This window comes from Mastomys coucha, unplaced genomic scaffold, assembly GCF_008632895.1.
Source record: "Mastomys coucha isolate ucsf_1 unplaced genomic scaffold, UCSF_Mcou_1 pScaffold6, whole genome shotgun sequence".
Lineage (NCBI taxonomy): Eukaryota > Metazoa > Chordata > Mammalia > Rodentia > Muridae > Mastomys > Mastomys coucha.
The window spans coordinates 7,705,986-7,726,701 of NW_022196912.1; the positions used below are offsets into that span (position 1 = coordinate 7,705,986).

At 50.1% G+C, this 20,716-nt stretch overlaps 1 protein-coding gene across 5 annotated transcripts; it reads left to right on the plus strand.

Annotated features, from left to right (window-relative positions):
- The first annotated feature begins 1,081 nt into the window (after positions 1 to 1,081).
- Positions 1,082 to 19,981, plus strand: Six2 (SIX homeobox 2). 5 transcript variants are annotated; one of them, XR_004114509.1, is made up of 3 exons: positions 1,082 to 2,001; positions 6,191 to 6,463; positions 19,939 to 19,981. XR_004114509.1 is itself a non-coding variant. In XM_031357090.1 (3 exons), the coding sequence occupies exons 1-3, from the start codon at positions 1,436 to 1,438 to the stop codon at positions 4,280 to 4,282; spliced, it is 924 nt and encodes a 307-aa protein (XP_031212950.1). In that variant the 5' UTR covers positions 1,082 to 1,435; the 3' UTR covers positions 4,283 to 4,555. The 5 variants fall into 5 exon arrangements, 4 of the variants coding, with proteins under 4 accessions (XP_031212950.1, XP_031212953.1, XP_031212952.1 ...); XM_031357090.1 differs by lacking the exons at positions 6,191 to 6,463; positions 19,939 to 19,981 and adding exons at positions 3,566 to 3,592; positions 3,952 to 4,555; XM_031357093.1 differs by lacking the exon at positions 19,939 to 19,981 and having other exon boundaries at positions 1,082 to 1,995; positions 6,191 to 7,424.
- The last annotated feature ends 735 nt before the right edge of the window (positions 19,982 to 20,716 follow it).

Consider the following 20,716-nt stretch of genomic DNA (forward strand, 5'->3'; position numbering starts at 1 on the left):
CAATCACCCTACACTGGCTGCCCTGGGCTCCCCAGGGCAGTGTGCGGGTCTATGAGGGCTCCCCGGTTTTGTGTCGCCATTCTTGCAAGAGTCAACTTCCGCAGAGGCCACACAAGACTGCCGAGAGTTTCTCGGGCCCTGGGCCCCGTGGGGTTAAGTCTGAGTCCCCGCCTGGCGTTGGAGCAAATCGCGCCGAGTGGGGGCGGTACCGGCCGCGGGGCAAGCAGCCCGCTCCGAAAGGCAGGAAAGGCGGGATCCTCGGGGAAGTTGATTCTCGGGCGTCCAGCTGCGGCCACTGCCAAACCTCTGACTTCTCTCCCCACCTCCTCCCCCTCTCCCCAGGGGATAGATAGCATGGGGGTGGGGTGCTGTCAGCCAGAAAAGCCAAGATTTTCAGAGGCCCCCTAAGAGAATCCAAACTCTCCATCCCACTGACCCCCTCCTGGGTTACAGTGTCTCTGCCTGTCAGCGGCGACCTTCCAAACGACGCAGAGACCCAACCGGAGCTGGAGCACCTGGCGAGGCCTGGGCGAGGCTCTTACGATGCCTCTTATTTAAAGAAAAAAGGGGGTGTCTCACGCTTCTTCCTCTGGAAGGCTCCGTCTGTCCCCCTCTTTTCCTTTTCTGAAAGGCACCCCCTTAAACGGTCCTCTGCTTTCCCTTCCATTCCCTTCCTTCCCCGCCTCGGTCCTCCTCTTTGCTTCGAGGGCCCCCACCTAGCCCCCCTCCTTCGGGGTCCCCTCCTCCTCTGCTCTTTGGGCGTCCGCCCCGTCAATCACCGCCGTCTCGGGGCTTCAGCCCGGCTCCTCTCCGCCTCCCGGGCTCTGGGAGTGCCTGGGGCTCCCGTCTCGGCCTCCCTTCGCTCTGTGCAGAGCCGGGACGATCTGTCAGCGGAGCTGGCCGAGGCGGGGAGCCGCCCGGGCCGCCGGGGCTCGGGTTACCGGTGACTGACAGCGTCTCCATGGCGAATAATTTGACTCGACTATTGTCTGGCGCGGGCAGGCCCGGGGTCAGATAACCCGACCAATCAGGGCGCGGGCCGCCGCGCCTCATGCCCGCTTAGAATAATATTATTAAAAAAGCTGCGAGCGAGCTAGACGGGAGGGAGAGCGAACGAGCGAGGAGCGGGCGAGCGAGCGGGCGGGCGGGCGGGCGGGCGCGCGGGCGCGGAGCATGCGGAGCGGCGCCCCGGGCGGCCCCCGGGCTTGGGCGCGGGCGAGGCACGCGGGCGGCGGGGGCGCGGAGCTGCGCGGGGCCGGCGGCGGGAGCGAGGACGGATCGCTGTGACTCAGGAGCCGCTCGGGAGCCGGCGCCCGGCCAGGGGGCCCCGCCCGCCTGTCGGCCGGCCCGGGCCGGCGGGGAGGCGCCCATGCGGGGCCGGGAGGCGCGGTGAGGGCGCGCGGGCGGGCGGGCGGGCGGGCGCGCAGCCGCCACCATGTCCATGCTGCCCACCTTCGGCTTCACGCAGGAGCAAGTGGCGTGCGTGTGCGAGGTGCTGCAGCAGGGCGGCAACATCGAGCGGCTGGGTCGCTTCCTGTGGTCGCTGCCCGCCTGCGAGCACCTCCACAAGAATGAAAGCGTGCTCAAGGCCAAGGCCGTGGTGGCCTTCCACCGGGGCAACTTCCGCGAGCTCTACAAAATCCTGGAGAGCCACCAGTTCTCGCCGCACAACCACGCCAAGCTGCAGCAGCTGTGGCTCAAGGCGCACTACATCGAGGCGGAGAAGCTGCGCGGCCGGCCCCTGGGCGCCGTGGGCAAGTACCGCGTGCGGCGCAAGTTCCCGCTGCCCCGCTCCATCTGGGACGGCGAGGAGACCAGCTACTGCTTCAAGGAGAAGAGCCGCAGCGTGCTGCGCGAGTGGTACGCGCACAACCCCTACCCGTCGCCGCGGGAGAAGCGCGAGCTGGCCGAGGCCACCGGCCTCACCACCACGCAGGTCAGCAACTGGTTCAAGAACCGGCGGCAGCGCGACAGGGCGGCGGAGGCCAAGGAAAGGTACGAGTAAGTGAGCATCGGCGTCGGCTTCCCTGGTCCCGGGAGAAACGGGGTGCGGGGCGCGGGAGAGGGGCTCGGGGGACTCCCGGACAGGACTAAATCGCACCCGGGGCCCCGGTCCCAAGCTCGGCCGCAGCTCATTCTAGCTCAAAACGGCGCTTAGGTCTTTTCTGGAGACTGAGCGGCCCGGAATTTGTCTAAAGCGGGCAGAGTGCGCGTGTAAGTTCTCAGTAACTAATTCCCTAGTCCTTCGTGGACTAGATTTTGGAAAAACAGCGAGTTTCAGAGAGGGCAGGGCTGTGGGCCTGAATTCCCTGCGAGGAAAGCGAGGAAAGCGTAGGCTCAGGGCTTGATCTTTTTCGAACAACCAAGAGCGTCGTGGATTAAGGGGTTTAGGACGTCACCTCCAGGTCAAAGAGGGGGGTCAGAGCTGGGACTGGAATCTCCCTAGCATTAGCTGAGCAATGAAGGTTATACCTATGCAAGGTATCTATTCCTTGTCCGGGCATAAGAGCTGAGCACAAGAGAGGCCCGCGTGGAAAGGACTCAGAGATGTAAGGCGTCCGGGAGGAAGTGTCAGCTGTGGGAGAGAAGGCAAGCCCTCCCTGAACTCGCCAGACCCTTGACCTTTCCTCTGGTCCTGCCCTCTTTGATGGGCAAGTTGGGTATGTGAGGTAAACTGAGATCTGCTGAAGGGCTCGGAGTTTTCTTTTCTATCGGAACCCAAGACTTTACGAACTAACCTAAGCTACACCCCGTGACTGCTAGCCCCTCTAAGCTTAAATCTGGACAAGGAAACTAGGGAATCGGAGAGAAACGAATTACGGGAACAGAATTTCTCCTTGGGGAACAGCAAAACAAGACACCTGGGTTAGGTGATGCGGATGTGTTCAACACGGTTTGAATGATCTGAGTCCAGGGTAAGGGTATCGAACAGTAGGGACAGAAAAGCAAGCTGCAGACCGGACCTGGGTATTTGAAACCTCCAACTTAGGCTCTTAATGAGATGTCTCGCTCATTCCCCCCAAGAAATCTGAAAGAATGACCGTTAAGAATCCACAAATGGGTTTTGCCCAGGATTTCAAATACCCATATCTGGGCAGGGACAGTCGCAAAAGCAGGGCAGGAGGTGGAATCATCTACGCTTGGGTTCCCCCTCTACAGGCTCCTTAAGGGCTAGGGTTCCTGACCAGGCCCCAGGTGGGAGCTACAGATTGTGCGTCCTTTTTCTGCTTATGATCTGGACCAGCTCTGACTACCCTGCCTTTCCTTCTACCCTCTCGGGGGCTGCTCTTCCTACTGAGCGTCCAGTCACCTGGCTTAACTTTTCAGTAGAAGGCTAGGGAAAAAGGAGTCCTCCATTCTCAAAGTCCCTTCTCTCTGCCTAGTCAAATGAGCTCACAGAGCCTGCTCAGCTTGGAATCAGGAAACATTACTCTGAGTAGCAACCAGGGGTTTCCCTCGCGCGGAGAAGGCAAAGGGAAACTAGGCCCGTGCTTACCCAGCTCTAAGTGGGCCCCTCAGCATGGGGTCGCTGTACCTGATGCTTCTACCCCCCACTTCTACCCAGCAAAGCTCGCTTGTTCGAAAAATCCAGGTATTTTCCCTCACTCCTCCAACTCCAGGCACCCCACTTCCGCGTCGCGGCTCCGTTAAAGGAATGGGGTGGGAGACAGAACAGGGAGTATAGAGAGCAGGAAAGGTAGTCATGAGATTAAGGACAGGACATGGGCTGATACAGGAAGAGGGACAAGAGAAAACTAGTGTTGAGGGTTTGAGAACGCAAAAAAAAAAAAAAAAAAAAAAAAAAAAGAACCCAAGGCCAGGCGTGGGAATGGTAGAAACGGAAAACACCGTTTAGCAAGCGCAGCGGGCCCCAGGTGCGGCATCCTGAGGGGTGGCGCTGAGTGGCCTTGGTTTCCCGCTGACCCCGCTCCTTTGCTCCTGCGCTTGCAGGGAGAACAGCGAGAACTCCAATTCCAGCAGCCACAACCCGCTGGCTTCCTCGCTCAATGGCAGTGGCAAGTCGGTGCTAGGCAGTTCCGAGGATGAGAAGACGCCGTCGGGGACTCCAGACCACTCGTCGTCCAGTCCCGCTCTGTTGCTCAGCCCACCGCCGCCCCCTGGGCTGCCTTCCCTGCACAGCCTGGGCCACCCTCCAGGCCCGAGCGCAGTACCCGTACCCGTGCCCGGTGGAGGCGGCGCGGACCCACTGCAGCATCACCACAGTCTGCAGGACTCCATACTCAACCCCATGTCTGCCAACCTTGTGGACCTGGGCTCCTAGAGCTCTCTGCTCCCCTCCGGGCGCTTGCTTTCCGTGCTTGGTGCGGGACTTAAGAGGCCGTGTGGGAGGGCGATAGATTCTGGAGTCTGTGCCGGGTACTGGAAGACTGCCCTGCCACGCTGGAGCGGCAGAACCGGCCGCGGGACAAAGTGGACAATAGTCTGCTTCGAGTCCTTTGGGGGATTCATTTTCAACAAGTTGCTTTTGAGATCCTTTGGAGGCCAGGGACCGAGTCTTGAACTACGCTAGGGAATAAATTATAAGCCACCATCAGCCCGATTTTTTTTTTTTTGTCTCTTTTCTCCTTCCTCTTTTTCTTTCCTCCTCTCTCCTTTCGAGTTTCTTATGTCTCCTCTTTTCATTTTTTTCTCTCTCTCCCCTTTTTACTTTTCCTCTTTCCCTCCTTTATACATTTCTGGATCTCTCTCTCTCTCTCTCTCTCTCTCTCTCTCTCTCTCTCTCTCTCTCTCTCTCTGATTTCTCACATCGTACCCTCAGTCTTTCTTTCTTCTGGTCATCTATTTTGAGTCCCTTTCTCTAACTTTAAGAGTCCGACGTGATGTGAACGGAGGTAGACATTCTGGGCCTTTGGTCCCCAAAGACATCTCCCTCCTCTCAGTTGAGCTGAGTCTAAGGTGGCAGCTTCTGACTAATAAATGAGCAAGAAAGGCTGCACCCCAGAAGCACCTGAATTCTCTCTCTCTCTCTCTCTCTCTCTCTCTCTCTCTCTCTCTCTCTCTCTCTCTCTCTCTTTCCTCCCTCCCTCCTCCTCACCTCGCTGGTTCTCCCTCCTAGGACTGTGGCCTCCGTGCTCCCAGCCCAGAGTGCCTCCGCAGCCGCAGACTTGCCTGTTCCTTTTTACGCCCTCATGTGAATGTTCGTCGAGAAATATTTCTGCTTTTATTTTATAATAAAATTAGAAATCATAAATATATGGATATATGTCCCGAGGCCCTGTGGCCTCGCGTGTACCGGCGTCTGATTTCCCTACAGGGATTGGGTACTCTGGGTGGGCAGGTCTGAGTACAGGAAAACTGGAAACCTGGAGCGACCTTCTCTCAGTGTGTCTCTGGCAAGGTGAAGGCATGGGACAGAAAACTCTGAAACCTCTTCCCCGTGAGACCTCAGTCCCTTTTCTTGGCAGAGCGCTCTGCAGACTTCTGCTTCCGGAGCACCCCATCCCCACCCCTGCTCCTGACTCCCCGCCGCCGCGCTCCCCCCCCAACCCCCCTACCCCCCCGCTTGTAGAAGAAAGTGAGAAAGCGTGCAGAGGTACTAAATGAGTTTGGAGTTGTGGGGCCTGGGAGGGAAATTGGGAAGTTTTGACTCCTCAGCATGGTCGAAGTCACTAGAACTGGAAACGATACTGTGGGCAGAGTCACACGACCCAGTACCCGTGTCTGAGACCTAGCTTCCCGGAGACTAACGGTGACGAAAAGGTCTCTGAGTCTGGCAATCTACATCAGATACAGTGGAGGAAAAGGAGAGTGGACCGACCTCCAGCGGCACACCGGTGTGGTTCTTGCTACCAAGTGGGTGCACTAACTCCCACGGGCAGCCCAAGGGCTCCTCAGTGTGGTGCCCTGCGATTGCCACTCTAGCTGTAAATAAGGCTACAGTATTGTTTTAGCCCCCTTTTTGCCCAACAAGTCCAGGCCGGTCCAGACAAATCCAAATCAGGCAAGACGCAGTGAGGAGAAAGTGAAGGCCTCTCAGTATTGATTCACAGTAGCAGTAACTTCAAGGGTAGTGGCCCTGGGCTGAAAAGGGTAGAGGGGAGGAGACTGTTTTGGACTCCTAGGGGGACTTTTCCTTTCTGATAAAACCAACACTTTCTGTTTTGATCACAAACTCAGAAACACTCTTCTCTCAAAATTTTTATCAAGAATTTCTTCTCCCATGACTCAGGCCGTTGGATGAACTAGCCGGTTCGGTTCCCGAGGCTACACCATTGTACCCTCTCCGAGTTCAAGAGGAAGAGAACAACCCTAGGAAGACCCCTGGAGGCTGGGTTCCTCCACTTGGGCCCATAACCAGCTCCCTCCCCCAACTTCTAATTGGAAGAGAAATCCCTACTCCAGGATTATCCTTGGGCCCTTAGAGTCCCTGCTTCCAGAACACACTCCCTGGAACTGGTTTGCTCTGGATCGGACCGAACAACCCAACCTCCTCTGACTTGAGGTGCGCAGAACTAGCAGCTATTGCCTGAAAGTCTGTCTGGAGAATTCCAAACAGAGCTGCCTGTGTCAGCCCACTTGGCCAGACTGCTTGGTGATGTCATAGCCCACACTTCTGCACAATTACTTTGCTAGAGAAAGAAAACCCAGTAGCCCGTGTCTTCCAAGTCATCTTTAGTCTCAAGTTTGCAGGAACACAGACTGTTTAATATCACATGGCAAAGAGAACACACGTTTAATTGATTCCAGTCACAATTATCGAGAGGCTACTATACTCAATTCATTTTGGATAGCACCAAAGCCTGTCCCGATAGTAACCTCCCAGGGAAACAGAATGTAGCATCCGTGTTAATACGTACACACAGAAGCAAGCACACAGGCATGCCCCTCACTGATCTATGTGTGAGGTGGTACACAGTGAACCTGTCTAGCTGTTGTGAGCTTGAACCCACAACACACATATACACCAAGCTCTCTCCGCATCAGACTTCTTTCCAAGTAACACGACTGTCCTCTGCTGTCCCTGCCCACTACAGTCCCTGCAGGGTGACCTACTGATGTCAGGGAAATCATTTGTAGAGGGGGTTACAAGAACAGCCTCTGTACCTAGCTATTTGGTCCCAGAAGATGAGCTGATCACAGCCTGGATATGGCAGCTCATCAGGGACCCTAACAGAGGCACCCTCTCTAGTGTGGGCCTGGTGGGATCCCCGCCCTATGCACCTGAGCACCAGCAGGAGGCGTTGCCAGTTCTAAGGTTCCAGAGCACCTCGGCTTGCTGGGGCTCCCTTCTTTCATCCTTCCTCTATCAACTAGCCTGGAGAATAACTTATTTAAACACTGTGAGAAAAAAAAAAAAGATGCAGAAATCCATTGCATCAATCTGTGTAAGCAACTCCCAGCCGTTCCTCCCTTCAGAACATGAGAACTGGACATAAAATATAGATAGTGACTTGTAAAAACAACCAGTCTTGTCAGGCTCTCTGAACAATATTCTTAGGACCTTCTTCCATCTGCTTCTTATAACCCACCTCACCCCATCAGCCAAGGAATTTTCCCCTGGGACCTGGGTGCATAAGTGTCCCTACTCGCTCTGCTGACAGCCTGCTAAAGGATACCCTTCGATTTGTTCCTAAGCAGGTAATATGACTACATAGCCCTGTAGTGTTGAAGGCAGCAGGATCCAGTCATTAGGGGCAGCTGACAAGACTGGGGGGTAAAAATGAACCACAGGGGGTCCAGAGGGGCTGGTAATTCCTCCTCACCTACTTTCTGGAGTACTTGAGTCTTCTGAGGGGCATCTTAAGGGAATGGCATCCCTGTCTGGGGAGCAGGTGGTGGTTCAGGTATCCACAGCCCAGGAAGTGGTAAACAGAGCCAGAAGGATGGAAACGGGGGCGGGGGTGGGCGGCGGGTGGTGGTGGTGGTGTTGGTACTGGGCTTCTGGGAGAAAACCAGAGCCCACGGTAGAGCAAAGAATCAGGGAAGCCTTCATGACCCTATCTGCTAGGGAGCTCTCAGAATATGCAGGAACTCTGGAAGACAGACACCAAGGCTTTTGTTGAAAAACCCGCCCAGAGCCCCTGCGGGAACTAGGGGAGTGTGAAATGCATGAACTTCCTTCAAGGAGCAATGCACCAGGCTGGCCCAACTCAGCCTTTCCTTTTCTCCTCACTCGATGTAAGTTAGCCCTCATGGCCATCGCCTGGTGATGGGGAGAAAAGAAAGAATTCCTGCCCCTGAGTTAGGGTAGGAGTTGCTAACCAGGCAGTGATCCCACCCTGCTACATCTTACTGTCCTGGAGGAGTCGGTATCTGTGAGATTGGAATAGGAAGGAGGTTAGAGGGTGAAATCCGAAAGAGCAGAGGCTCACTGTACGAGGAGCCCCTGAGTTCCGAGGACTCGGAGGCAGAAACCCAACCCAGGCTTTTGCCCAAGTCTGTCCTCCTGAGTGAGCAAAGCAGTCAGGGACCACCGACTGCGAGGAAGCTCCAAACACTCCACCTTCTGAAGCCGAGGCCTGGGGAGGGCAGAAGCAGTACAAAGCCATCCACGAGCCGGCCATCCCGGGAAGCCAGCTGGGCGCAGACGACTAACCTCCGCATTTCCAAGGTACTAGGCTCCTACCGTCCAGTGCCTGGGATTCGGATGTTTTCTCCGGGATCGAGATCTTCGCTTTGGGTGCCCCGGCAGGGAGTCGGGCTTGACAGCCAGAGGGTGTGTAAGGAGAGCATTGGTTCGTCCCAGTGAGTGGCAGCTCACCGTTTTTTGCAGTACTATAGCCCTTATTCCTTTTCACCGTGGCTTTAACCCGGGGCTGACGAGAGTCTCCAGGCAGGGGAGCACTCTCTCAAAAGTTCATTTTTGGCAGAATTAGTTAGTAACTTCCGTGGCGGCTAGTATCTGCTTCATTCTTGCTGCCACAGGACAAACACACTGTCACTATGGATAAGAAAAACTGAAGCCCCAAGTTAGAGACTTTGTTAGGGTGGGACAGGTTCCCAGATCGAATAGGACGTTTGATATTGATCTTTCAGACTGCAGCTCACGGTCTTCCCGGGTTATGAGCTGTCTCCGAGAAGTGCAGGGCTCAGCGTTAGAGGAGGTCCTCTAACTCTGAGGGGCAGGGCTGGCACTTGGGTCTGTCACTGAACTTAGGGCTAGCTGCGGGATGCGGCAGCCGGGTTTGTACGGCATAGGTTAATGCCAAAGGAAAGAACTTAGCTGTGCACCAAATTGCTAATTGCCAGTTTCTCCCGGAACCCTCTAGCATGTGGAGCGCACAGGAGATTTTCTCCACTGCTGGTTATCCAGAGTAAAAATGAAACCTCGAGACCCCAGGTGAGCCTGCAGATCTCTCTTGCTCCCTTTGCGACACCCACCTCACTCCTGCCATTATGCTGGGGAAGGTAGATGAGCCTTGATGGAGCGCCCTGCGACTGCGCAATACAGAGTTTTTTTGTAGATTCTCCTCTTTGCTGCTCTATCCCTGGTCAGAAGCATGGCTCTCTTCCAGCAAGCAGTATATTAAGGCTGTCACTCCATTCACACTGTTTTCCACTGGAATGTGAGGAAGGCCAGAATACAGCTGGACCATCCAGGGAACTTCTCATGGGCCTCTCTAAAAGCAACCCTCCATTCCCTTCTCAGCCAACAGGGGTGCACTAGTAGTTCAAGTTCTCCCATGCAATTCTGCCCGGTTCAAAACAGGGTGTGTAATACCTTATTTTTGGAGAAAACCCATCAGAGTCCCGGGCAAGCCATCAGGAGCCACTTGAACCAATGAAGGAAGTCACTGGTCCATAAGGAGAAATAGTGAATGTGAAGAAGGTGAACGAGGGAAGAACAAGAGCCAGGAGTGTGAGTGACCCCTTCCTTTTTCTGCACTGGTGTTGTCCTAAGAGAGGGAGGCAGGAGAGCTCGCACAGAGCAGGGGCCCTAATGGGGTAGGGGAGGTGGCTGGAGGGCTTAGAAAAACAAGAGGAGGCCCTGAACAGTTTATAAGGGCAACATAATATACACAGCTTTCAGAATATGTATGGAGACTACGGTCTGTCTGCCTCCTGAGCATACTATTTTTTGACATTTGAAATGATGTTGATGTCTTCTTAGTCAGGGTGACTATTCTGTGATGAAACACCGTGACTGAAGAAACCTGGGGACGGAAAGGTTTATTCAGCTTACATTTCCACAGCACTGTTCATCTTCGAAGCAAGTCGGAACAGCAGCTCACACACAACAGCATCCTGGAGGCAGGAGCTGATGCAGAGGCCATGGAAGAGTACTGCTGACTGGCTTGCTTCCATGACTTTGCTCAGCAATGTCTTTCTTATAGAACTCAGGACCACCAGCCCAGGGATGGTACCACTCATAGTGGGCTGAGCCCCCCTCCTCCAATGACTAGGATCTCATGGAGGCATTTTCTCAGTTGAGGCTTCCTCCTCTCAGATGACTCTAGCTTGGGTCAAGTTGATATAAAACTAGCCAGGACACCTGGGTAGGCAGGTAATTCTGACTTTCACTTCACTGAGGCTTGGGGCATTCTTGTGTTTCTCCTGAGGCAACAGGCCTAATTACAGCTCTTTATAGTCTCTTTTAGGTGAGTTTTGAGGAGCTACTAGATCCCAAACAAGACCAGAGGATAAAGTTTGTTCCCTGTGGGATAAAGGCAGGGGTCCAGTGAGACAGCTGCTGTCTTAGAGGTGTATCGAGATGATGCTGTAACGTCTTCAAATTACCTCAAATCAGAATGATGGGCCAGCTGGGCATGGTGGCGCACGCCTTTAATCCCAGCACTTGGGAGGCAGAGGCAGGCAGATTTCTGAGTTCGAGGTCAGCCTGGTCTACAGAGTGAGTTCCAGGATAGCCAGGGCTACACAGAGAAACCCTGTCTCAAAAAAAAAAAAAAAAAAAAAAAAAAAAAAGAAAAAAAAAAAAAGAACGATGGGCTCATAAGAGAACTAAAAGGATCACCAAAGGGAAGCATGAAAAGGTGGGTGGAACTGAGAGTTGAGAGCCTTGCTCTCATTGGATGGAAGGCCTGTCAGTTAAGGTTCTCAGCAATGAGCTGGGGACCAAGGATGTGCTTAGAAGGTGAATGTAAAAACAAAGCAAGCAAATGGTGATGGCGTCCATCTTCAGTCCCAACACTCAGAGATCTCAGAGTTTAAGGCCAACCTGGTATATAGATCAGCCAAGGCTACAACAGAGAAACCCTTTTCTGTGAAACAAAACAAAACAAGACAAAAACAAACAACAATAAAACAAAACAAAACCAAAAAAAAGTAAAACAAAACCCTGTGGGTAATGTTCAAAGGTCTATGGTCCTTATTGTAATTGCCTATTTTAATTTATTTATTATTTATTTATTTAGTTAGTTAGTTACTTTTAAGTTATTTAGTGTATATGTGTATGCTTGTGTATGTACGTGTGTATATGTGGGTATGTGTGTGCATGTGTGTATATGTATGTGTGGATGTGTGCACCATCACACTCATGTAGAGAGAGGTCAGGGAGAACGTGCAGGAGAAGTTCATTGTTTCCTACTATGTGGGTTCCAGGGTCTGAGCCCAGGTTGTTAGGCTTGGCTGCACCTTTCCTCCCCTCCAGCTCAAAGCCATAGGGTTGTTGTTGTGGTTTGGTTTGGTTTTCAGCTGGGGAGGATGTGCAGAGATGTAAGGCTTTTGTTTACACTAACTCACCCTAATGTCGTTTTGGAGGTTTGTGTAGAAATCCAGCCTCACTTTTTCATGTACTCATTAGTCTTTCAAGCAGGGGGTTCCCAACCTATGGGTCATGACCCCTTAGGGGGTCGAATGACCCTTTCATAGGGGTCGCCTAAGACCATCAGAAAGCACTTATTTACATTATGGTCACAACAGTAGCAAATTATAGTTATGAAGTAGGAACAAAATAACTTTGTGACTGGGGTCACCACAACACAAGGAACTGTCTGTATTAAGGGTGGGGGCCTTAGGAGGGGTGAGAGCCACTGCTTTAAAGGAGTAGAGAAAGCAGCTATTCTGAAGGCAGATAGGAAGAGATCCGGGCAGTGTCTTAGTTAGGGTTTTGTTTGTTTGTTTGTTCGTTTGTTTGTTTTTTGTTTTTGTTTTTTTTCTTTTTTACTGTGAAGAGACACCATGACCAAGACAACTCTTCTAAAGACAAACTTTTAATTGGGGCTGGCTTATAGTTTAATAGGTTCAGTCCATTATCATTATGGCAGGAAGAATGGCAGCCTGTAGGCCAACATGGTGCTGGAGAAGTAGCTGAGAGTTCTGCTTCTTGATCCAAATGCAGCCAGCAGGGGACTCTTTTCCTACGCTGGGAAGAGCTTGAGTGTAGAGACCTCAAAGCCTACCTCCATAGTGACACACTTCCTCCAACAAAGCCATACTTCCTAATAGAGCCACTCCATGGGCTGAGCATTCAAATGCATGAGTTTATGGGGGCCAAATGTATTCAAACCAACAAGGAGAGTCAAGGACTAGGTGGAAAGGCTCTAGGGAAAGAAAGGGATACCTCAGATAGATGGAGCCAGGACGTATCTACAGAGTTGGGCAGAGCCCAGTGAGTCAGCAGCTGTCCCTTACCCCAAAAGAACAAGGACTTGGGGCCACAGGCAAGTGTGATGGTTTAGGTACCAAAACCAGACACATGGAGACTGAAAGTCTGCCACATCTGTTAGCTGTGTCATCCAGAACCTACTGTGGGCCTAGTGTACTCAACACAGGCCAGTTTCCAGTATGGATAACGCTGAGGCCAGGAGCAGGAGAAGAGATGGGGGCAAAGACAATACAGTCTGAGCAGACTTTGAATGTTGGACTTTTGATCTTTGCCCAGACTAGATAGGTGCAGTGTAGTTCTTTTGTATAATATGCTCAGCTAATCCTAAAGAAATTTAACACTATGCAATAGGATGTGGTGTTAAATCTAGAACATTTGGTACGTTACACATAGTAGGAACCTTCACCGTGTAATATTTTCGTCTTGCAATGGCCTTGCTGGGATGAGAGACTACTGTAAACCCAGCAAGGGCTCTGCTTCTCAGGCTTGGATGGCAATGGTCAGAGTTACCTAGTAAGTCATTCATTGAAGATGGAAGTGCGGTAGCCTGTGTTTCTAAATGGGTGCATGGACTATTGCACCTACCCATGCCCCCCAAAACACTCTAGAATAGCTGCTCCAGAATTAAGGGAGAAGCAAACTTGGCCTGTTTTATCCAGCATGCTTTGAAATCTATTTGTTGCAACAACTCAGGTAATTCAGTTCCCAGTGTCACAGGCCAGCGGGCACAATTTACATTGGGGCACATCAGTGTGATGAAGGGCGTGCCAACCTGACAAGCTCCAATGTGGGCAGGTGATGGGCTCTGTGTCATGTTTGTAAAGTGAAAACTCCCCCTCTCTGCTCTTATGTGTACCTCAGTGACACAAACCACAGCAGCAGTGAAGAACTTTGAAAAGTAAACCCAGTAGGGATGCATCCATATACAGTCACCAAACCCAGACACGATTATGGATGCCAACAGTGCTGGCTGACAGGAGTCTGATATAGCTGTCTCCTGAGAGGCTCTGCCAGTGCCTGACAAATACAGAAGTGGATGCTCACAGCCATCCATTGGACTAAGCACAGGGCCCCCAATGAGGGAGCTAGGGAAAGGACCGAAGGAGCTGAAGGGGTTTGCAGCCCCATAGGAGGAACAACAATATGAACCAACCAGTATTCCCAGAGTTCTCAGGGACTAAAACCACCAACCAAAGAGTACATAAGGAGGGACTCAAGGCTTCAGCCACATATGTAGCAGAGGATGGCCTTATGGGACATCAATGAGAGGAGAAGCCCTTGGCCTTGTAAAGGCTCAATGCCCCAGTGTAGGGGAATGCCAGGACTGGGAAGAAGGAGTGGGTGGGTTAGTGAGGGGGGGAGGTTCTGAGGGGAAATGAGGAAAGCGGATAACATTTGAAATGTAAATAAAGAAAATATCTAATAAAAAAGGTAAACACAGATAACGTACTCTTCTAGAACCAGTGCTTTGAATGAGATTGTGCTCCCCCTGAGAGTCAGTCTGCTTGTATCCTAAGACTCTCCTCCTCCCTCGTGATGTAAGAATGGGTGGGAGGAGGGAAGAGTTAGGTAGAGGAGGGAAACTGAAGCTAGCATGTGAAACAGGAAAATGGAATTCTGGGTAACCTATGTGCAGTGCCTGCACACACCTCCATGGCTTTGTGCTAGCAAAGAGCACTTAATGGGGAGCCTGAAGATTTATCATTTTATCTCTATTTTCTTCTGATGAGAGAGAGAGAGAGAGAGAGAGAGAGAGAGAGAGAGAGAGAGAGAGAAACACGTGGAGAGAAATCGGGGAGGAGAGCAAGGAGAGAAGGGACAGAGAGGGTGGGAGAGTAAGAGGGTAAAAGGTAAGAGAGTGAGGAGGGGACAAGCAGCCCCTTTTATAGTGAGTCAGGCACACCTGGCTGTTGCCAGGTAACTGTGGGTGGAGCCTAGAAGGAATGGCAACACTGTTAATACTCAAATCTGCCTTGAAAGACATTTATTTCAACCTACTGTCTTTGAGCTGCTGAGAATTTAAAATTACTTTGGAAAACAAAGCAACACAAACCAAACAACAAATAAAAGCTTCTTTAGAGCTAGTTCGAGCCAGTTGGTGGGTAATGGATTTGCTGTGCAATCTCGACAATCTGAGTTCAGTCCTTGAAACCTCATAAAGGTGAAGGATTGGGCCCACACACATCATATATACATACAATGATAATAATTAAAAATAATTTTGTTAATAACTCTAGTAAAATTAGAATAACTGATAACCCCCAAATCCAGTCCTTTGAAAACACAGTAAAAAAAAAAAAATTAAAAAAAAAAAAAGACCACTATTATGACCAACTTTTTCAGAACTTTTTAGTGCTAAAAGCACCAGTAACCCCGAACAGGTATTCTTCAAAAGCAGCTGTGGTTAGCTCCCCTGCAGTGTAACTTATTCTCGTCCTATCTCCCATTTAGCAAGTAAGTAGTAGTCATGAAAAAAATAATCCACCCTCAAAACAGTCACAGTGCAGGAGGGAGCAGAGGGCACCTCCACTGCAGTGTCTCCAGTTGATCTGTCTGCCTCCTCCGGGTCCGCTGCTCTAAACATTGCCTTTTTTGTCTTGTTTTGTTTTGTTTTGTTTTGTTTTCCTAGACAGGGTTTCTCTGTGGTATCCCTGGCTGTCTTGGAACTCACTCTGTAGGCCAGGCCGGCCTTGAACTCAGAAATCCACCTGCCTCTGCCTCCCAAGCGCTGGGATTAAAGGCGTTTGCCACCACCACCCAGCAACATTGCCTTTTTATGACCCTGCTTGACTGAAACTTGCGTGTGTCAAAGCCACTGTTAAGGAGCATTTATCACAAACCTCCACAGGCAAAGGCTTCCATTTCTGCTGCCTGAGGCCCTTGGATAACAATTGGGCAAACAACAGAATAGCCAAAAAACTCGGGTGGAAAGGCCACACAGAATAGTGTGTTTTGGGGAACAGGGACTTGTAAAGCTACACCATGTTCTTGAAAACACGGTAGGTAGAGTGTGCGCATGCCTAAAGCTGTATGCAAGAGTGTGCGGTACCTAAAGCTGTATTCAGGCCCAGGGAGCACCAGGTGGCTTTAGGCTCTTGCTTTAATTTGTCCCTAAGGCTCTGCATGAGAACAATGGGATGGGTAAAACAGGGTTGTTTTTCACAGGCAAAATCCCTCTTCAAAGACACAACTTCCTGGTTTGGAGGAGTGTTTAAGGAAATACCTGTCTCATCTTTAGCTGACTTGTCAACTTACTGTAATAGGTTTTAATGACAAGAATATAGACTTTACTAAATTAGCTTTAGCTCTGAAAGGTCATGAAACAAACTACAACTGTAACAAGACAGAAAAGCCAGAGCTAATATCTGATGTCCCAAGTTGCCAGTCTAATACCATTCAGTTTTCAATCATGAGGCTTGCCAAAGAAACAGGGTATGTTTCTTTCCTGACTGGTTTATGTCAACCTGACACAAGCCAGAGTCATCAGAGAGGAGGGAGCCTCAGTTGAGAAAATGCCTCCATAAGATAAGGCTGTAGGCAAGCCTGCATAAGATGAGGCTGTAGGCTGTTGGCAAGCCTGCAGAGCACTTTCTTAATCAGTGATCAACAGAGAGGGCTCAGCCCATTGTGGGTGGTATCAAATCTAGGATGGTGGTCATGAGTTCTATAAAAAAGCAGGCTGAGCAAGCCACGGAGAGCAATCCAGTAAACAGCACCCCTCCACAGTCTCTGTACCAGCTTCTGCCTCCGGGTTCCTGTCCTGGCTCCCTTCAGTGATGGACTATGATATGGAAGTGTGAACCAGATAGACCCTTTCCTCTCCAACTTGCTTTGGGCCATGGTGTTTCACTGAAGCAATAGAAATCCTGACTAAGACAATCCTATAAACAAGAAAAACAGGATCATCAGAAACGGTCCCTGAAGAGACATCAAACACTGGAATTAGTAGACAAGGACTTTGAGATCAACTCAAACGATTAAATAAAGTTAAAATGATGGAAAACATTCTAATGATGTCTCACCAAATGGAGAATATCAGATGTTAGGATTTTACCTAAGCTCCACCCTCCAGTTACATGGCAACAGCCAGATGTGCCTTACTCACTAGATTAGGGGCTGCTGCTTGCCCCCTCTGCTCTCTCTTGCCTTCTTGTTCTGGCTCTGTCCTCTCCCCCTCTCTCCCCATTCCCCTGCCCTCTTTCCCTCCACATGCTCATGGCTGGCCTCTATTCTTCTTCCTCTCTCTCTCTCTCTCTCTCTCTCTCTCTCTCTCTCTCTCTCTCTCCCTCTCCCTCTCCCTCTCCCTCTCCCTCTCCCCCTCCCTCCTCCTCTCTCTCTTTCTCTGTCTGTCTCTGTCTCTGTCTGTCTCTGTCTCTGTCTCCTTCTCTCTCTGTCTTTCTCTGTCTCTACTACCCTCTCAACTCCCCTCCCCATGCCCTGAATAAACTCTATTCTATACTATACCATCCTGTGGCTGGCCCCTCAGGGGGAAGGGATGCCTCAGCATGAACCTGAAGAGGTACTCCCTTCCCCTATACCTGACTATACATCCACCAAAACATATCTCTTCTCTCTTTATCTTTCTATAAAGCACAAAATCAGGAAAGAGAGAAACTATGAAAAGGAGCTAGGCAGAAACTCGAAAGTTAAAAACTACAGTAACTGAAATGCAAAACTCACTAGAGGGATTAGAAGGACTCACTAGAGAGTCTCAAAGGGCCTGCAAGGGGCCCAGAAAAAATGCATATTATTCATACCATTATCTTCCAGTTACAAATGCTATTTCAGATAAGTTAGGTGGCTTGTGAACTTGGGGCATAATTGTCCTGGACTCCCTGGATTTGTAGACCCCTCTTTTCTTCACACTTGATAATCACTAATTTTTAATCAAGATCAAATATGTTCAGAAAGGAAAGTCCAAATAATTCAGTTTTGAATTTTGTCCACAAAGATATGTGCCAAATACAAGATAGAAGGACAACGATGAAGAGAAAAATAATATGGAAACAGGAGGAGGGGATATAAGGACTTGAGAGGATCAGAACGAGATGAAAAAAAGAAATGCAGCCCCAAGAAGAGGAAGGTAGACCAGCCAATTGAATAAAAGAAAGAAGGAAAGAGTGCGAAAGCAAGAGCATTGGAGGTTCGGAAGCCCAGGAGACCTGGGTTCACCTCCAAGCTGCTCTCAGTTTCCCCAGACAGAGAGGGGCCATACATTCTACACTGTGGAGAAGCTGCAGAGAATTGCTATTTCCTCTCACACTGTGAAGTTTGGAGTATGATGTTGGAGGTTGGCTCTGGGGTGGGGTGAGGTCCTGGCCCTCAGATCCCCAACTTTGTTACACTGTACTTTCCATTGCTGAGAACACTGTCTGATTAGCTTCAGAGGCTAATTCATTGGTCCAGCATTAAACACTACTGCTGTTCTTATAACATGGCTAACACTTTGCTGGCCCTTCTAAAAGGGTTTTGCTCAAGTTCACTCCTTTCCAACAGTCTCTTCTCCAATCTCTTTGGCTCTGAGCCTATCTGGTTCCATCCTTATTCCAGATACCTTCAGCTGGTAAGGTGAGGTCTTAGTTTAGTTACCCACCTTGACTTCCACTCTTCCCTATTGACGTCCCTTGATTTGGGAAGAAGCCAGAGTCAGATATCCCACTAGGGGTGTTTACAGCAAACACCACCTCTCCTGTCTCTTCTTAACAAAGCCTAGGTGTTCCTTTGGGAGAACCCATGCTCACCAGCTTCACGAACTGCCCTGATTTTACAGCTGTGGTCAGTGTGGTCACACCTTTCTTGTTATCATCGTGGTTAGAATGATGGTTGTGTAACCCTGTTTATATCTATAGGATCTGCAGGGCTGTGGTTTGAGCTTCCTGACTCACAAAGAAAGTGTGGGACTAACATACCTAAGTCCAGAAAAGGAAAACAAGATGCCATTTCCATTTGCTTTGACTGAGCAATGAGGTTATGATCTGGAAATTCTATGGCCAGTTTGCCACCATGTGGGAGGATTTCCTGGGGGGCAGGGACAATACTCAGGAAAACAGAGTTTGGGGAATTCCAGAGAGACTGAGCTGGAGCCCTGGACAGCCACTCTCGAAGGTTGCCCTACTTCTGGGCATATTTATTTCTATGACAAAGAATTTCTTAATTATTGGAAATTGTGTTGCCTGGGACCAAAAAGCATCATTTGGTCACACTGTTCCACTGGCTTTCAGTCTTGTGGGATTCTGGCATGATTTGAACATGAAGCATCTGGCACAGTCTCATGGGCTCAATCACATGGTCCCTAGCTGGAGAAGGGCCTTTGAAAACTGCAGCCACCTCCTACCAGGCCACTCTTGTCACCAGGTCCTGGCCCATACTAAAGCTATGAGCCAACATAAAACCTCCCTCCCTTAAGTTGTCACTGCCAGTTCCTTTACAGTGACGAAAAGTTACTACTACAGACCCTGCAGATCTTTAACACACACTTCCTCCCATTAAAGAGTGAAGCTCGCTTGATGAGCCAGGGTGCCCATCTACTCCAGGCATGATGCTCCATACAAACACCAGTGTCAAGCCAGGAATATTGTCCTAGAATGAGAGCATTTCAGCTCGAATCCCTGCAGTTTCCCAAGACCGACACTTTTCTACTGAATGTTCCTGCAGCCACAGCCACTGTTTATAAAAATGTCTCCCACACACCCACCATATGACAAGTAGCTCTATCAGGGATCGAGGAGCCAGGACTTCTCGGTGAAGACTTGGTCAGCCATGTGTACTTGTTTTGTTTCTCAAACTGAGCAGAAAAGGCAATTTTCTGAATTAGGAAAGGGTGAGTAGGTGTTGGTGAGATAGAAGATATGATAAAGAAAATGCTCTACCATGTAACTGGCATGAGCAATAGTCAGACTTAAGCCCTTCAAGGCTAAATGACAGCCGAGGGCAGGGCAGTAAAGGCTGAGTGGAAGGAGAATTGATGCTTTGAAAGTAAAAAGATGAGGAGATCCAGAGTAACTGGGAAGAAAGGATAAAGGAAATAAATCCACTAGACCCAGTGCCCTTAATCACAGCACTCAGTAGGCAGAAAATGGCCCATCTCTGAGTTTGAGGCCAGCCTGGTCTACAGAGTGAGTCCCAGGACAGTTGGGCTACCCAGAGAAACCCTTGCCTCAAAAACAAAACAAAACAAAACAGCACAATTACTTGTCCTTATTCAAAGAGCATCACACTCTTCCTTCTTGGAACCCTGCGGCCCTCTTCCCTATGCGATTTCCATAGCTTTTCTCAATATTTACCCAGCCAACACTGTTAACTCTGAGTACTCCTATTTCACAAAATTACTAAAAAAAAAAAATTGCGCCTTTGAGTTCAAAGTGCCACTTTAGACAATGGAGCGACTGAGCTGGAAACATTGCTTCTTCTAGATCCTCAGGAGAGCTTTTCCAGAAAACAGAAATCCCAGCAGAGCCACGCACCAGGAAGAGGACTGCTCCCAAATGGATTTGTCAGGACACAGGCTTCCAGAACCATCCCACTTTCAGCTCAGGCTTCTTTGAGGCTGAGCTACTGGGAGCAGACTTACTTCATCCCTTTCATCCCCTGGAAGACTCTGCCAGAAGGGTTCTATCTAATTTTCATATGAGACCTGGAAGGTGATGCTCAGATCACTAGATCTGTGAATAGCAATATGTTCTTCTAGGGAGTGAGGGGTGAAGAGGATGATCCAAGCCAGGCATGGTAGCATGGGAATTCTAGCATCCAAGAGGCTGAGGTTGAATGATTGAGAGTTCAAGACCAGCTGGTCTGCATAGCAAATTCCAGATTAGCCTAGACTGCATGTCAAGACTCCATTACTACACACACATACACGCACACACACACACACACACACACACACACACACACACACACACAGAGAGAGAGAGAGAGAGCGAGAGAGAGAGAGAGAGAGAGAGAGAGAGAGAGAGAGAGAAATGAAGATGGTAACAAATTTGGGATGATCTTTCCACAGCCCATGACCACAAATTCAGACAAGCGATGAGGTTCCTGGGAGTGGATGGTAGCCTAGGTTTCTTGGGCTAAGAGTGAATAGTGATGGTACAGGTTATGGCCAACCGTCCTTTGAAGACGTTGACTAGTCAAGAAACTCGGTCATCAAGTGTAATCTGATTACACAAAACCAACAGAGTCCATATGATGCAC

Coding starts and splice junctions, on each gene's coding strand:
- Six2 (XM_031357090.1), top strand. CDS start 1,436: ATGTCCATGCTGCCCACCTTCGGCTTCACGCAGGAGCAAGTGGCGTGC. Junction 2,002..3,565: donor GAGGCCAAGGAAAGGTACGA/GTAAGTGAGCAT, acceptor ACTTCTACCCAG/CAAAGCTCGCTTGTTCGAAA. Junction 3,593..3,951: donor CGCTTGTTCGAAAAATCCAG/GTATTTTCCCTC, acceptor CTGCGCTTGCAG/GGAGAACAGCGAGAACTCCA.